Below are 17,844 nucleotides of genomic sequence, written 5' to 3' on the forward strand. Positions count from 1 at the left end.
CAGAGTCCTAACCACTGGACTGCCAGATAATTCCAAGAGCAGCAAGTCTCTAAGTAAAGTTTCACCATATGATTCTCCTATTTCTCTTTTAACTTTTTCTTGTTAAATAATCATAGACTCATAGGAAGTTGCAAAAATTGTAGAGTCCTGTGTACCCTTCATCAAGCTTCCCTGAATGACAGCAGGTAGTAACTATAATACAAAATCAAACGCAGGACGTTGGCATTGGTATAATACTGTTATCAGACTACTCTAATTTCTTAAAAACATTTTTTTCTTTTAAAAAATTATGGACACAATTCCCACACAGTTTTTCCTTTTATTTGGTAGAGTAGGTAAAGGTGGGTCACAGGTCTTATGGTAAAGATGAACTCCCCTCCCTATTTTTTATGCAAAACTGTATGGCCTTAGATAAGAATACTGTTAATATATCTTATATTAACAAATGACTTTTCAGATGTTAATTTTTGATAAAGCAAAATTGACCCAGAGGAAAGTACATACTAGATAAAAAAAACAAAATTGGCAAAAGAGCAGACACTGAACCTCGAGTATATACTAAGGATGTTGCCAGACAAAAGAGCAAAGTGATGCAAAGACATAATCCTTTCCTCAAAAGGTTCACAAATTAGAAGCAGGCATCTGCAATGAAGATATGAGTAAGAAAAATGAATCAAAAAGACTTCTTATTATTGAGACCTGGTAACAAGTGGCTGCTTTTTATATCATGAAACAGAAACACACTTCGGCCTGAATTCAGAAGTTCGTTCTGGTGAACAAAATCACCATCATTGTTTAGGGTTGGACAGAGCTGGAGAACCGTAGGATGGAACTAAGAAAATAAAAGTTGAATTCAAGCAAACAGCACACAGGGGACCCATCTGTGTTTAGTTAGTACCCAAGGGCCACACTTCTCAAAATCTTCTACTATGATGTCACCTTCAAGCCATATGAACACATCATCTTCCTCCTAAGAGTTCCTCACCTCCATCAATGTCATAGCATTTTCCTAGCCAATTATTTTCCTCCCTCTACCTTTCACATCTGTGGATATTTCTCACAGCCACCCGTCCTTCTCTCTTTTCGTTAGCCCAACTCACAGCCTCATTAGACTCCTTTTTAAAAAAATAAAATAAAATAATAGCATTATATTTAGCTTCCCTGATTTGAAGCCTGTATCAGTTTCCCAAGGCTACTGTAACCAATTACCACAAATTTGACGGCTTAACATGGAAAACAGTACGGAAGTTACCCAAAAAATTAAAAACAGAACTACCACATGATCCAGCAATTCCACTTCTGGGTATACATCTGAAGGAAATGAAATCAGCACTCCACGCTCATTGCCACATTATTCACAGTAGCCAAAATTTGGAAACAATCTAAGTATCCATCAAAGTATGACTGTATAAAGAAAATGTGGTATATACATACAATAGAATACTGTTCAGCCATAAAAAGAAGGAAATCCTGCAGTTGTGGCAACACGAATGAACCTGGAGGGCATTATGCTACGTGAAATAAGCCAGGCAGAGAAAGACACATTTTTTGGTAGAAACTTTAGGACATTCTGTATGTGTATATGATCTTATCATCTGCAAAGACAATTTTACTTCTTCCTTTCTGATTTGAATGCCATTTTTTTTTTCTTGCCTGATTACTCTGGCTAGAATGCCCAATATTATGTTGACTAGGAGTCAGGAGTGGGGACTCTTATTTCATTCCTGATCTTAGAGGAAAAGCTTTCGACCTTTCACCAATGAGTATGCTGTTAGCTGTAGGCTTACAATATATGGCCTTTGTTGTGTTAAGGTATATTCCCTATATAATCAATTTGTTGAAAGTTTTTATCATGAAAGGATGTTGTATTTTGTCAAATTCTTTTCTGCATCTATTGAGATGATCTCATTTTTATTTTTCATTTTATTAATTTTATTTAATAAAATTAATTTATTAATAAATTATTGATTTGCATATGTTGAACCATCCTTGCATCCCAGGGATAAAGCCCGCTTGCTCATGCTGTATGATCCTTCTAATGTGCAGTTAAATCCAGTTTGCTAGCATTTTATCAAGAATTTTTGCATCAATATTCATCACAGATATTTGTCTGTTATTTCCATGTAATGTTCTTACTTGGCTTTTTAATCAGGACAATGCTGGCCTTGTAAAATGACTTTGGAAGTGGTCCCTCCTATTCAATTGTTTGGAAGAGTTTGAGAAAGATTGGTGTTATTCTTCTTTAAATGTTTGGTAGAATTCACCAGTGAAACCATCTGGCCCTGGGTTTTTCTTTGTTGCGAGGTTTGGTTTACTGACTTAATCTCCTTACTCATTATTGGTCTATTCAGATTTTTGACTTCTTCATGATTCAGTCTTGGTATGGTATATGTTTCTAAGAATTTATCAGTTTGTTTTTATCCAATTTTTTGGTGTATAAGTGTTTATAGTAGTCTCTTATGAACCTTTCTATTTCTGTGCCATCAGTTGTAATTTCTCCTCTTTCATTTCCAATTTTATTTGATTTCTCTGTTTTTCTTTCTAGCTAGTTTTGTCAATATTGCTTATCTTTTCAAAAAAAGTTATTATTTTCATTGTTCTTTTCTTTTGTTTTTCTAGTCTTTATTTACTTCTGTTCTGATCTTATTTCCTTTCTGCTGATAACTTTGGTCTTAGTTTATTTTTCTTTTCCTAGTTTCTTGAAGTGTAAAGGTAGATTTTCTGAGCTCTTTCTCGTTTCTTAATGTAGGCATTTATCTCCATAAACTCCCCTCTTAAAACATCTTTTGCTGCATCTCATAGGTTTTGGTATGTTGTGTTTCCATCTTCATTTGCTTCAAGGTATTTTTTAAAATTTCCCCTTTGTTTTCTTCCTTAACCCATTGGTTGTTCAGGAGTGTTTAATTTCCATATTATTGTTAGTTTTCCAACTTTCCTCCTGTCATTGATTTTAGGTTTCTATCACTGTGGTTGAAAAAGATACTTGGTATCATTTTAATCTTCTTAAATTTACTAACACTTGCTTTGTGACTTATCATATGACCTCTCCTGGAGAATTTTACATGTGTACTTGAGAAGCATGTGTATTCTGCTGCTGTTGGATGGAATGTCCCCTACATGTCTGCTAATCCATTTGGTCTAAAGTGTAGTCCAGATCCAACATTTCTTTGTTGATGATCCCTTTATTGTTGAAAGTAGGATACTGAAGTCCCCTACTATTATAGTATTGTTGTCTACTTCTCACTTCAGATCTCTTAGTATTTGCTGAACATATTTAGGTGCTCCAATGTTGGGCACATATATATTCACAACTGTGATATCTTCTTGATGAATTGACTCCTTTATCATTATATAATGACCTTCTTGGTCTCTTGTTACTGTTTTTGGCTTTAAGTCTATTTTCTCTGATATAAGTAGAGCTAGCTCTGTTCTCTTTTGGTTTCTACTTCCATGGAGTATCTTTTTCATGCCTTCACTTTGAGCCTATGTGTGTCCTTAAAGTCGAAGCAAGTCTCTTGTAGTCAGCATATAATTGGGTCTTATCCAGCCACTCTATGCCTTTTAATTGGAGAATTTAATCAACATACGTTTACAGTAATTATTGATAGGCAATGACTTCTTAGTGCTATCTTGTTAATTGCTTTCTGGCTATTTTGTAGTTCCCTTGTTCCTTTCTTCCTCTCTTGCTGCCTTCCTTTGTGAATTGATGACTTTCCATAGTGGTATGCTCTGATTCTCTTCTCTTTTGTGAATCTGCAACAGGGTTTTGCTTTGTGGTTACCATGAAGCTTACATAAAACATCTTACAGATATAATAGTTTATTTTACACTGCTAACAACTTTGCATACAAAAACTCTAAACTTTTACTCCCCCCTTTTATGTTTTTGATGTCACAATTTACCTCTTTTTTTAAAAAATTATTTTTGGCTGCGTTGGGTCTTTGTTGCTGCACGTGGGCTTTCTCTAGTTGCAGCAAGCGGGGGCTACTCTTCTTTGTGGTGCGCAGGCTTCTCATTGTGGTGTCTTCTCTTGTTGCGGAGCATGGGCTCTAGGCACGCAGGGCTTCAGTAGCTGTGGTACGCAGGCTTCAGTAGTTGTGGTGCACGGGCTCACTAGTTGTGGCACACGAGCTTTGTTGCTCCACAGCATGTGGGATCTTCCCAGACCCGGGCTTGAACCCATGTCCCCTCCATTGGCAGGCAGGCAGATTCTTAACCACTGTGCCACCAGGGAAGTCCACAATTTACCTCTTTATATTGGGTATTTATTAATAAATTGTAGCTATAGCTATTATTAATACCCTTGTCCTTTAACCTTTATACTGTCCTATAACTTTTAATACAGCACCATATGACAGTATCAGAGTATTCTGAAGTTGGCTACATGTTACTAATTAGCATCCTTTCATTACAGCTTGAAGAACTCCAGTCAGCATTTCTTGTAAGGCAGGTCTTGTGGTGGTGAATTCTGTCAGCTTCTGTTTGTCTGAGGAAGTCTCTCTCCTTCGTTTATGAAGGACAACTTTGCTGGACAGAGAATTCTTGACTGGCAGGGCTTTTTTTTTTTTCTTCCTTTCAGCACTTTGAATGTATCATCCCACTCTCTCCTGGCCTGTCAAGTTTCTGCTGAGAAATCCACTGATAGCCTTATGCAGGTTCTTTTGAAAGTTATAAGCTTTTTTCCTCTCTTGATGCTTTTAAGATTCCTTGTTTTAGATTTTTAACAGTTTTATTATAATGTGTATTGGAGAGGATCTCTCTAGGTTGATTTTGTTGGGTGGCCTACCAGCTTCGTGAATTTGGAGATCTAAATCTCTGCCCAGGTCTGGAAAAAATTCTTAGCCACTATTTCTTTAAATAAGCTTTCCGTCCTCTCTTCTCCTTCCAGAACACCAATAATTCACAAATTGGTTCTTTGGATAGTACTGTATATATCATGTAGGCTTTCTCATTCTCTTCCATTCTTTTTTCTTTATTCTCTCCTCTGACTGGGTAACTTCAAAGTTCTTCTCTTCTGTCTTCTGACTGACCTATTCTGCTACTTTTTACATGTGTACTTGAGAAGCACGTGTATTCTGCTGCTGTTGGATGGAGTGTTCCCTACATGTCTGCTAATCCATTTGGTCTAAAGTGTAGTCCAGATCCAACATTTCTTTGTTGATGATCCCTTTATTATTGAAAGTAGGATATTGAAGTCCCCTCCTATTACAGTATTGTTGTCTATTTCTCACTTAAGATCTCTTAGTATTTGCTGAATATATTTAGGTGCTACTGATGCTCTTTATTATATTTTTCATTTCATTCACTGTATTCTTCAGCTTCAGAATTTGTTTGGTTCCTTTTAATATTTTCTATCTCTTTGTCAAATTTCTCATTTTGTTTGTGTACTGTTTTTCTAATTTTGTTGACTTGTCTTTGTGTTTTCTTGGAACTCACAGAGTTTCCTTAGAACAGCATATTTGAATTCACTACGAGAAAAATCACAGATCTCCATGTCTTGGGTTGGTTACTGGAAGATTAGTGTGACCCTTTGGTGGTGTCATGTTTCCTTGATTTTTCATATTCATTGAAGTTCTGCATTGCTGTCTTCCCATTTGAAGTTAAAGTCACCTCCTCCTGTCTTTATTAACTGGCTTTAGGAGGGAAGTATCTTCCATCAGCCCTGCTAGTGATGGAGGCTTTCTCAGGCCTTCTCTGGTTACACCTGATCCACACTTCTTGCTCCCTCTTGTGGCAGAATCCTTAAGCTTATATGCCTCTCCTCGATCTGCAATGCACCACACCATGTATTGGCTGCCTCCCTTTTGTTTGTCAAAGGTGGCCCTAAAGCTCATTTGTGGCTTCTCCCTGGCCTGCAGATTCAAGCGTGCATTCTTTGTGTGCTTGAATATCACTCACCATCTGCCAGACCCTGCTCTCACCACTGCTGCTGGGAGCACACACAGGGAGCCAGCCACAGGGTCAGGGGGTTTGTGTGGGTGAGGCATACTGAGCACTGGGGACACCCGTGCGCCCGTTGGAGGATCTGCAGGTGAGGCATTCCCAGCGGCTCCAGGGCAGGCTTCGTGAATGTGGTGAGCAGGCTCTGTGCCCCTTGAACACCCTCTGAGGGAGCTACGTGCCATTCTCCGTCTCTTCCTGCCTCTCAGTCATGCAGTTCATGTTTCAGTTCTCTGGATGTGGGGAGAGAGAAAGGAGCTCCCTTGGCAGCCTCCCGTGAGCCACGTGTCACTCACAAGCTCTCACTTTCCCTGACAGAAATCACAGGCTGAGATCTCTCTTGGCCCTAAGCTGTGTCCCCTTGGGGGGAGGGATGGTGCAAGTCAGGTCAAGCTGTTCCTCTCATCCTCTCAATGCTTCCAAACTCCGAGTTTTTCTGCTCCAAAGGTGTGCTGGAACTTCTCATCTGGAAACCAGGACTTGTACAAAGGCTCTATGGTCTGTGGGTGATTGTCTTAGACAGTGTCTTCCAGGGGCTCCTGGACCAAGGCCAAGGGGGGCTGGAGCCAGTTCACAGGCTACTGCAGGGTCCACAGCCAGGACCCAGGTCTTTATCCCTATTAGTTGACTCACGGGGAAGCAAGACTCCTCTTAGGTCCCTTGGCATATGATGCTGGATCCCACAACTCCCAAAAAGGTACTTTTGTCTGTGCTTGGATGCCAAATTATGTCCTTGAGGGAGAAACAAAGGATGTCTTATTCCGCCATGGGGCTCATGTTACTCCTCAAGGGTTTGTTGATCTAATCTACATTTCTTTGAGAGTGTGCACTTTCTTTCTCCTCAATTTCTTCTTTGGGATTTACTGGACCATGTCCTCTGCCAATTCTTCCTTGGAGGTGATGGCATTTTCTTCCTTTTAAAATTCTTTAGATAGTAACAATACCAATTATTTAAAATAAATATGGCAAATACTGCTCCCAGCTTGTGACTCTCAATCATGTTTATAGTGCTTTTTGGCTTCTCTTTTTATAGTCAGAGTATCATTTTCTGGTGGTATTTTCCTTTTTCACCATGTTTTCATGATGATGTATTTAAACTTATGGCACATTTTAATCACCTGCCGCCAGAAGGATCAACTTTGGAAGAGACCAATTACTGGGAAAAGTGATGCATTATCAAAACAGAAAAAGAATTGTATTTTTAAAAATGCAGAAGTATTAAAATCCTGTAAGAGCCCTTTATAAGAGCAATGCAAGATATTCAACGTACATCAGAGTATACACTTCACAATTGTCCATCCTCTGCCCCATCTCAGCCCCTAAGATCCTGTATTGATCTATGTGGTTGGTTTGACAGCCAGCATAAAGTGGAAATGCAAGAATCAGCAGGATCAAGTCCAAGAAGAATGAAGCCAGATGGCTTTGTAGAACCCAACGTGAAAAGACACGTACAATAGGAATTATTACACTGTTTAACCATTCTTACAAAAATTAATGAGAGTTTTTAAAGAAGTCCTTTTTTTAAAGTGCAGAAATGATCTTCAGTAGTCCAACTGGGAGACGATAGATTTACAGGCACTTTAGACAAGATGACTCCAGTCATATAAAAGTTTAGTTTTATTATAGGCACTTTACACAAACATTCAGTACTTTTTGCTACTTCTATAATCTTTTAGCAAGGTAGTCAGTTACAGTCTGAATAAGAAAATATAAACAAAAATTGTACACTTTATTAACAAAATCTACTTTGAATGATTCTATAAACTTTATAATGCAATTAAAACCATTACGTTTCTCCAACTGATGCTGTTTCTTTCTGTTCCTTCAATTATAGTCTCTGAAAACTCTGAACTGGGTGGAATGATCTTCCACTGCAGCAGGAAATGTTAAATAAGTAACTCTACATCGTTTTCCCAGGAAATGCTCACTTTTTCAATTTTGATTAAATGCCATATTTTAACACAAATATTAGGCAATATTTAATAGCTCATATGGTCACAGTTCGCTAGCGCTTTGCTCCAGCCTGGACACTGACCATGGAGAAATAGATGCCTTTCTGTGCCAGCAGCTGCTGGTGTGTGCCGTGCTCCTTGACTTTGCCGTTCTGAAACACCACTATCAAGTCTGCATTCTGAATGGTGGACAGGCGGTGAGCGATGACGATGCAGGTGCGCCCTTCCTGGGCTTTGTCCAGGGCTTCTTGGACAACCTGTTCAATAATCACACAAATTAACTCTGATCATAATAATCCACTCCCTTGAATTTCTCCTCCATAACAAGCCTCACAATTAATTTCTCCAACGATACGTGCCTCTTTAACAGTGGTGTCAATGGAATATAACATAGATTTTACAAAGCAAGGGATCTGTCGTATCAGAAGAATACTGAATCCTAATTTGGTTTATCTCAAGAGTTATGACTGTAAATACAGCCTATGCAATCATTTAGAAGCACTTAGTAGTGTGCCCAGCCTTGTGACATCCTTCTGGTCTAGCACTACACTAAATACAGGAAGCCTGAGCACAGGCCAAACACAGCCTCCTTGAATTTTGGTATTTTTAAGATAAAAAAAAAACTCAGAATGAGTTTATCTTTCAGACACCTGAACACTCCACTTCTTCTCAAACTGAAAACAATTACTACTATTTACCTTCAAGTACAGTCAGCTTTTAACATTGTTCTGTGCTTCCACTTTTTTATATAGTTGTTGAGGAGATGCTGCCAGGAGAAATGGGACTATGGCCTGAATGCAGCTTCTTAGATCAATACAAAGTGATCCGGGGCTGACTTTTGGAGCACAAGCATTATAAGACTAATCTGCCTTGTTTCATCTTAGTTCTCTTGAATGACAGCTACCGAAAGTGTTTAGATTCCACTGAAAGTAACAAAACTCAGTATCTGGCTGAATTGTGTTCTCTACTGTAGAAGACAGAAGCATAAACTTAAAACCTTTTAAGGGACAACTGCTTCAAGTGTGAATGAGTCCACATTAAATTCTTACCTTTTCACTTTCTGTATCCAGAGCTGATGTAGCTTCATCCAGAAGCAATATACGAGGCTGTCTAACAAGGGCACGAGCTATCGCAATGCGCTGCTTCTGGCCACCAGAGAGCTGAGTTCCTTTGTCTCCTACTCTGGTGTTATATTTCTGTAAATAGGGTTTTGTTATGATGAAGAGTAGAACTGATAAAGTTCTGAAATAGAGTGTGCTTGCAGAAAATAGGATAACCACTTCCATATACACAAAAAAGTTTAGGTTCAGAAGCTAAGAATGGGTTGCAGGAGAGTTAAACAACAAAAACATAGCTCTGAATGGCAGGATTAACCTCTCTTCTTGAAGACAGACGTTTGGGTCTTAAAAGTTATGCTTTAGTGTAGACAAGTCAACATATTTACGAGGAAGATGACTGTTGCAATGTGAGGCTCTTCCAGCCTTCTGGTTTCATTGCATTTGGGACAAAGATTGGTAGGAGGAAGGAAATTTGATTTTAACAGGCTATGCATAATAAAATAATTGAAACTCATCTTATTTATAACCAGCAGGTGATGCTCTCTGCATTATTTTAAAGTGAGGAAGGACGCAAGAGGGAGGGGATATGGGATGTATGTATATGTATAGCTGATTCACTTTGTTATACAGCAGAAACTAACACACCTTTGTAAAGCAATTATATGCCAATAAAGATGTTAAAAAAATAAAATGTCGATTATGATAATATCCTTTTAAAAAAATAAAGTTAGGAAGGGAAGAAATTCTTGGGATGTTAGCCTTTTGTTGTCTGTTTTTATGAGACTATCTCCAAAGCTTCAACAATTTTAATGGATGCTAAGAAACTCTATTCGATATCTAACTTGAAAAGCTGAAATCTCCTGATTGACTTTTGTTTTCAGAGTTCTCCTGAAAATTTTCACATATTGTTTCCCAGAGCAGATAATGCTCACTAAGTATCCAATGTGACAATAGGACAGGAGTTAATAGGGTATGTAGGGGAGAGCAGAAATGTAATGTGTAACCTAAAAAAACCATATTATCTTTTTATTTTCAGGTCCTTGCCAGGCTGAAATGTTAGTCAAACTGTGGGCTCTGATTCTGACATCCAGAGTTTGACTTTAAAATTCATGTTCCACTTCCTACACTGTTGGTGGGAATGTTAAGCTGGCGCAGCCACTATGCAAAACAGTATGGCGGTTCTTCAGAAAACTAAAAATAGAATTATCGTATGATCCAGCAATCCCACTCCTGGGCATATATCCAGACAAAACTATAACTCAAAAAGATACATGCACCCCTATGTTCACAGCAGCACTATTCACAATAGCAAGACATGGAAGCAACCTAAACGTCCATCAACAGATGAATAGATAAAGAAGATGTGGTACATGTATACAATGGAATATTACTCAGCCATAAAAAAGAACAAAATAATGCCATTTGCAGCAACATGGATGCAACTAGAGATTATCATACTAAGTGAAGTCAGAAAGAGAAAGACAAATACCATTATGATATCACTTATACATTTCTGGAATCTAAAATATGACACAAATGAACCTGTCTACGAAACAGAAACAGATTCATAGACATAGAGAATAGACTTGTGGTTGCCAAGGGGGAAGGGGGGAGGGGAGGGATGGAGTGGGAGGCTGGGGTTAGCAGATGTAAGCTATTATATATGGAATGGATACACAACAAGGTCCTACTGTATGGCACAGAGAACTATATTCAGTATCCTATGATAAAACATAATGAAAAAGAATATTAAAAAAAGAATGTGTGTGTGTGTGTGTATATATATATATATATATATAGCTGAATCACTTTGCTGTACAGCACAAATTAACACAACATTATAAATAAACTATCCTTCAATTTAAAAAAAATTCATTCTATGTAGGGTTGCCCATTTTTACTTGCTATTTCTGGCAGCCTTAGTTCTATGGCACTCAACATAGAGCTCTCCACCTGCAGGTGGAGTAAGCGAGCCCAGGGGAGGTTCCGTCAGATGCTAGCGACTGGCCCAGCCCAGAGCTGCAGCCACCAGGGAGGCCAGAGCACTGGAGCAAGTCCCATGAGGGTGCAGAGGTTGCCAGGCTGCACTGCCACAGTATCGACCCTGTTGAGGCAGATAAAGGCAGGGCTGTACCCCTGAGAGGAGGAAACTAGACCAGCCCCCTGCAGGGTGAGGTAAATCCTACTGCGAACCACTCAGGTGAAGAAGTAGATCCTTGGACAGAAAATAGGACTTAAGTGGTTTTGCCTTCTCTTTCCAGGTCTAGACATTGAGGAAGAGATTTATGATGTCTACAAGTGTGCTCCGTAGACAGAGCCCAGAGCCCAGAAAGGTAGGTCCCGGTGGTAGACAAAAGTGAGAGGGGCAAGGTATATTTCATAAGCTAGATAATAATTACTCTCTGTATTTGCCTTTGTTAACCCCTAGCCCAGTGGTTCTCACACTTTACCTGCATCAGCATCACCTGGGATATTAAAACACAGATTGCTAGACCCTACCTCCAAGTTTCTGATTCAGTAGGTCTGGGGTCAGGCCTCGAAATCTGCATTTCTTACAAGATCCCAGGTGACGCTGATGTTCTGGCCCACGCCCAGACTTTGAGAACACTGACCTCGCCGTGAGTAAAGGGAATTAAAGTTACATGCTTTGAATGTTCTAGCCTTGGGAAGGGCCAATTATCCACAGATGGGCTAGAAGGTTAAAGGAGGGGAGTGGACAACGCCTCTTCCCTGGGGCCTATGATGTGTGGTGACAGCAGTTATCCAAAGAAGAGCTTCCAGAAAAGGAAATCTTAGGAGAGGGTTGGGGCCGTAAGGCATTGCCATCTTTCCCCATGAGGAGAGGACCTTCTCTGCCAGTTTCAGGCTACTGAGCTTTATATTTTAGTTCTTCCTTAAAATAAAGAACATAACTTATGATAATGGGGGCGGGTGGGTTAGAGAAGATAGGTCTAGATTGCAATGCAAAATACAGGAGCTAAGAGGCTTAAGAGAGGGCAAGAGGTTCCATTTACCTAACTTCCTAGGAGGAATTCAGAAGGCATCTGTGGGACAACAGCCCAGGGAAGTTTTCAATAATCAGCCCTACAAGCAGAGGTTGGGGCGCATGGAATGTGCAATGGTGAGAGATGACACTCCAATGGCTCAGCCTTCCTCAGAGCCTTCTTTCTGGCACGGGGCCAGTTCCCTGGCCTGGCCTGACTCCACAGAGGGAGGTTTGAGGCTTGGGGGAGAGCGGCAAGGAGGCGGAAGGAAGGAAGGTTGAGAGAGAAATGGTGGGGGAGGGTCATTCTTGCTTCTGTGGGCCCTACACCCAGACTTGGAGGGAAAGGCCTCCCAGGCATATGTATTTTTCGGTAAGGTTGCTCACAGGGAGTGAGTCGGGTAATCAGGTAAACATCGCATCCACTGGGGATGGGAAGTGCAGGCAGATGCTTGTATACAGGTGGACGTGTGTTTTAGTTGCTCATTTCACCTTTGGGATCCAGCCCTTTTGAAGTCACAAGCATAGGCCACGGGGGCTGCCACAGGCTCCCAGGTACCTTATTTGGAGAGAGACTTACATCAGGCAGCGTCTCGACGAAGGGGTGTATGTTGGCCTCCTTGGCTGCCTGCACGATCTCCTCCTGTGACACGACCCGGCTGTTGTCCCCGTAGGCGATGTTCTCGCCGATGCTGCAGTCAAACAGGACGGGCTCCTGGGACACGATGCCCATGTGTGCTCGGAGCCACTGGACATTCAGGTGCTTTATTTCCTTGCCGTCAATTAGCTGAAAACAAGAGATCACAGATCATCTTCAGAACCAGCACATTTTTTGAATTTAGCAAAATTAATATCGTTATTTCATACACTAAGACTGCCAAGTTATTATGAGACTTTTGTTGTTGTTTTCCGTTTGGATTGTCAAGGTTAACTGAATAAGGTCATAATTGTATGCTTTGAGGAACCATCATATTTCTTCTGTTTCAACCCTATGCATGTGGTAGGCAGAATAATGCACCTCTCCCCCATCCAAGACATCCATGTTCTCGTTCATGAAACCTGCGAATGTTATTCACAAGTGTAGATGGAATTACGATGTAAGGTTGCTCGTCAGCTGATCTCAAAATGTCGAGGTTACCTTAGATTATCCAGGTGGACCCAACATAATCATAAGGGTCCTCAACTGTGCAAGAGGGGGGCAGGAGAGTGTGTATCACAGTGGAGCAATATGAGAAAGACTCAACCGGTCACTGCCGGCTTTGAAGATGCAGGAAGAGGCCACGGGCTAGAAAAGGTAAGAAAGCAGACTCCCCTAGAGCCTTCAGAAGGCACAGAGCCCTGCTGACACCGTGACTTTAGCCCAGTGAGATCCACTTCAGACACATGACCTCCAGAATTTTTAAGATAAATTTGTGTCGTTTCATCCCACTAAATTTGCTGTCATTTGTTATAGCTGCCACAGGAAACTAATAAAATGCATTCTAATTCTGGGATGTATTCTGACATCCTTATTCTTATGCACTGATTTTTCACAGGAAAAGTAGCCACCATTAGATTGGAAATAACTAACTGCTATACCGTAGAATAGGTTTGTAGGTCACGTTTCTGATCTGACCTGTTAGTTAGGATCACGTTTTTGAGGACTTAAATGAAACAGAAGTGAACGTCGGAAGGTCGCTGTTATATCTCTAAATTGTTGTTGATCTTAGGAATGTGAATTAATGTCTCTTAGTTTCTTTGTAAACTGGGAATGATAATTCCTAAAGTCAAAGAATTGAGGATTAAATGAAGTCATGTATGACCCCTACTGAGCACAGTGCTGGGCACAGGGTATGTGAAGGACTGTCTGCGATTTGGATCTGACCCAAAGGAGCTGGAGGGAGAGGCTGCCCTTTCTCTAGTGACCTGTCTCCCCTTGGATTATCCTGCAGAAGCCTGGGGTGTACCCATACAGCCTGGTTGACAATAATCCTTGCTGTCTGATGCAGATGTGTCTGCCCCGAAGACCTACTTTGCAAGAGAACGCTGGCATTCAAGTGAGAGCTGTTCATCCTCCCTGAAGAAGACATCAGTGACTCAGCTTTGAGCGTTTATAATAGTGGTGATGAGTATGTCCTGAGCTATATATACACTTTGAATCCCGTGTACCTGGCTGGGTGCCTCTGGGAGACAGCTGGCCAGGGGTAGGGTACAGTCTTTGCTGCAGGAAGACAGCTTCTGTTTGTGAAGCTGGCAGGTGCAAGGATGGATGGAAAACACACGCATGACCTCATTAGTACCAAGCCCGGTTGCCATGGAGACTATTCCAAGCATCTATGCTCCAGGCTTCCTCACAGTGTTAAGTGAAGGTGGAAAGTAGAGAGTGAAGAGAGGCAGGAAAAACCATACAAGTATGTGGCGAAACAGCAGATCTTGTTAGATGGAACAGTGTGAAAAACGGAAATCTGAGGAAAGAAAGAGTAGTTTTTTTAAAAAACTTTTTTCCCAGGCTTATACCCCTGGAAGAAAAAATAGACACCATCAAACGAATACAGTCAGACAAATATGACTGATCCCAGCAAGTTTTAATGAGCTTCTCCCTCACACTGCATACAAGAAGACGTTTGGGCCTCCTCAGCCCCATGCTACACACAGCAACTACAAACTATTTAAAACCTGTGTTTGCTAGGAATCCTTTCCTTAGGGGAAACACGTTTAGAAGACCAAATATAAAAAGATCAACGCAGAGCTTCTTTGGCTGCGGCAGATGGCCCTCTGAGGGAAGACCAAGGAAGTCCAGGGCGTCAGTGAACACTGCTCAGAAGATACTGGTCCTGGGACTTCCCTGGCGGTCCAGTGGTTAAGACTCTGCACTTCCAATGCAGGGGCTGTAGGTTTGATCCCTGGTTGGGGAACTAAGATCCCACATGCTGTGTGGCATGGCGGGATTAAAAAAAAAAAAAAAAGATACTGGCCTAAATAAAAACTTAAAGTAACACACTGACAATAACACACTGACAATAACAATGGAAGGCCAAAAAACAAATAAATAAACAAAAACAATGAAAGGCTAAATTCAAATGACGAGCTATCTCTATTCCAAACTTAAATCTACTACCTGATTTCAGTAGCACAATCAAATGTGAAATCTGTATTATCCTGCTGTATGTATTGACTCTGAAATGGTAAATCATAGATAAAATATTGAGCATCGACTATATTATAGGTCCTGTTGTAAGCACACCTCATGCCTTCTCTCGTTTAATATTCACGACAACGCTCGCGAGGTAAATGCGAGTTTAATCCCCATTTTACCGATGAGGACATGAGCAGAGCTAAGTCACTTGTGCAAGGTCACACTCTTAGTGACTGAGGGAGCTCGGATCGGACCTACACACTACAGGTTGGATTTTAGCAACACAGTGTCTCAGAATTGAAAAATACTTTCTGTCTTCCCTCAAAAGAGCAATGTCTCCATCTTAGCCCCGGCACCCACTGGGTAATACCCAGACAACAGGCTGCTAACTGTGTCCTAAGGGGGAGAGAGGACTCTGGTGGCAGCGCATAGCATGGGCCGGCAAGGGAAGAAAGGATAGGTCGGGGGAAGACTCAAACCAGAGTGAGTCTCAGTGAAGCTAATGAACTTAAGATTCAAGGACGCCCGTTTGCAGGCAAATGCTGGGAGCTGAACGGTGTTCTGGATGGAAGGGAGCCCAGTTCTTCTGGGTAAGCATTTAGGATAACCTGCCTAAAAAGGAGAGGGACCAGAATCTTTAAGGTTTCAATATTTTGTTGTGAATTTTTCTCATTTGAAGGAAATACTCACTTTCATATCTAATTGTGTGTTCATAACTTCGTATTCTTTCAAGTAGAGTCCCTGAAATTGTATAACTTTCAGGCCCCACCAAACTTGGAAACTCCACTCTCTGAACAATTCCATAGCTTGGTTTTGCAAGACTCGCCACAATTTGATCTAAACCTTTTAAAGTTATCAGTTCAGAGGTTCTCCACCTCTGGTTGGCATCAGAATCACCTGGGAAAAATCATAAAAATGAAAAGGCTAGGTCCTGACCTTCATAAATGAGCCGGGGTGGCTGTGTTCTCTAGTAGCTCTCTAGGCCATTATGATCCACACCAACTTGAGAACCTCTGCTCAGGTCAATGTTTCTCAGAGTGTGATTCGAGGCTCGTTGATGGTCATGAGGATTTCCCGACCTCCTCAGGGTCAAGTCCTTGCTTCAAATGATCATTATGATCAAATGATGCTCAAATGCATAGACTCATTTTTTATGGCAACAAGAACAAATCATAGGACTTCCCTGGCGGTCCAGCAGTTAAGACTCCATGTGCTTTGGGACTTCCCTGGTGGCACGGTGGATAAGACCTCCAAGCTCCCAATGCAGGGGGCCTGGGTTCGATCCCTGGTCAGGGAACTAAATCCCACATGCATGCCACAACTAAGGAGCTGGCCTGCCACAACTCAGGACCCCACATGCCACAACTAAGAAGACTGCATGCTGCAACTAAGGAGCTGGCAAGCTGCAGTTAAGGAGCCCACCTGCCACAACTAAGACCCGGTGCAACCCACCAAATAAATAAATAAATAAATATTTTTAAAAAAAGACTCCAAGCTTCCACTGCAAGGGGTGTGGGTTCAATCCCTGGTGGGAGAACTAAGATCCTGCATGCCACAAGGTGTGGCAAAAAAAAAAAAAAAAAAGAAAAAAGAAAAAAAAAGAAAGAACTAATAACCTATTAACTGAGTTATTCAGGGTCACTAATTGACATTCATAAACAAAACCTGGCACATTTACTAATGTGTATCAAGGGCACTTCCACTAAGAGGTCTGCCTGCTGTGGAGCACTTGGCAGTATTTCGAAGCTCTAGTGTAAATGCACAGGAGCAGATCACCGTACTCCCTGCAATGGAGGAGGACACTTTGTTTTCAGGGCATGATCAGTGTTGTCTTGAGATGGTTACTGTCCTATACACTCAGCACTCATTTCCATATTCTTCTGCGTCTGTCCTTCCACATATCAAGGGAGTGGAGGACTAATAACTGTTTCCCAGGCTCGCTCCTGGTTCTAGAAGTAACTGAGGTTCTACCGGTGAGATGCAGTGTGCAAAATCTGGGAGACAGAGGCCGTGGTAAACTAACACCTGTGTTTTGGCAGACGGGAGTTTTTACAACACCCAGACACTGGTCTTGTGTCTTCAGGTTTGGAGCAGCTGTGACACTGGCATCATTTCCTACAACCTCCTGGCCACAGGACTCCAGCTGAGATGCTGTGATTTGAATGTTGGGAGTGCTGACTTTGACTTTTACTTCCACTCTTCCAGCCCTTCCGGTGATTCTGTAAGCACCGAATGCCCCTTACTGAATATGTATCTGCGTGAAATACCTAGAGCAGCTTCTGTTTCCTACACTGAACCATAACCGATACGGTCCATGTTTTAAATTTCGCTCCCCTTGTGCTTATGAACACGGAGAATAATCATTCATTTCTTGACTTTCTTCTTGTCTAATTACTGCACGTATGTTTACCATTGTTGTTTTCAACTCCAACACTATTAACGCCAAGTGTTTTTTCCCACTACAGTGACTGTGAGTGTAGTAAGGGTGGTGGGGGGGAATTCTTTTGGTCTTTCCTAGGTGGGTTATCATCAAAAAAGTTTGAGAACCATGACTCTAATTAAATCTGCTATTTCAGCCAAACTGGCCTATATGCTGCATTGGGAACAAATCAGTCATCAGCCACAGCTCAGGTCATCTCTTTCATCGAACGATGCCTTGATTGCTCACCCTTACAACTTTAAGCAACCAGCTCTAATTATCCCTTAACAACTAGCTCTAGGCCTATCTTCTTTAATGAACTCATGGAAGGATATGTCCCATCTCTTCAGTTGAAATCTTTGAGGACAGACACCATC

At 41.2% G+C, this 17,844-nt stretch overlaps 1 protein-coding gene across 3 annotated transcripts in view; it reads right to left on the reverse strand.

Annotated features, from left to right (window-relative positions):
* Positions 1–7,534: 7,534 nt before the first annotated feature.
* Positions 7,535–17,844, reverse strand: part of ABCB1 (ATP binding cassette subfamily B member 1) — a 102,031-nt gene continuing 91,721 nt past the window's right edge. For 2 of the 3 annotated variants that reach the window (XM_073809618.1, XM_073809620.1), the window contains 3 exons: positions 12,514–12,720; positions 8,942–9,088; positions 7,535–8,149 (listed from right to left, as the gene is read on the reverse strand). In XM_073809618.1, the coding sequence (XP_073665719.1) occupies positions 7,946–8,149; positions 8,942–9,088; positions 12,514–12,720 (558 nt within the window). In that variant the 3' untranslated portion in view covers positions 7,535–7,945. The remainder of the gene's footprint in view (positions 8,150–8,941; positions 9,089–12,513; positions 12,721–17,844) is intronic. The other variant, XM_073809619.1, reaches the window with a different exon arrangement.

This window comes from Tursiops truncatus, chromosome 9 (assembly GCF_011762595.2).
Source record: "Tursiops truncatus isolate mTurTru1 chromosome 9, mTurTru1.mat.Y, whole genome shotgun sequence".
NCBI lineage: Eukaryota > Metazoa > Chordata > Mammalia > Artiodactyla > Delphinidae > Tursiops > Tursiops truncatus.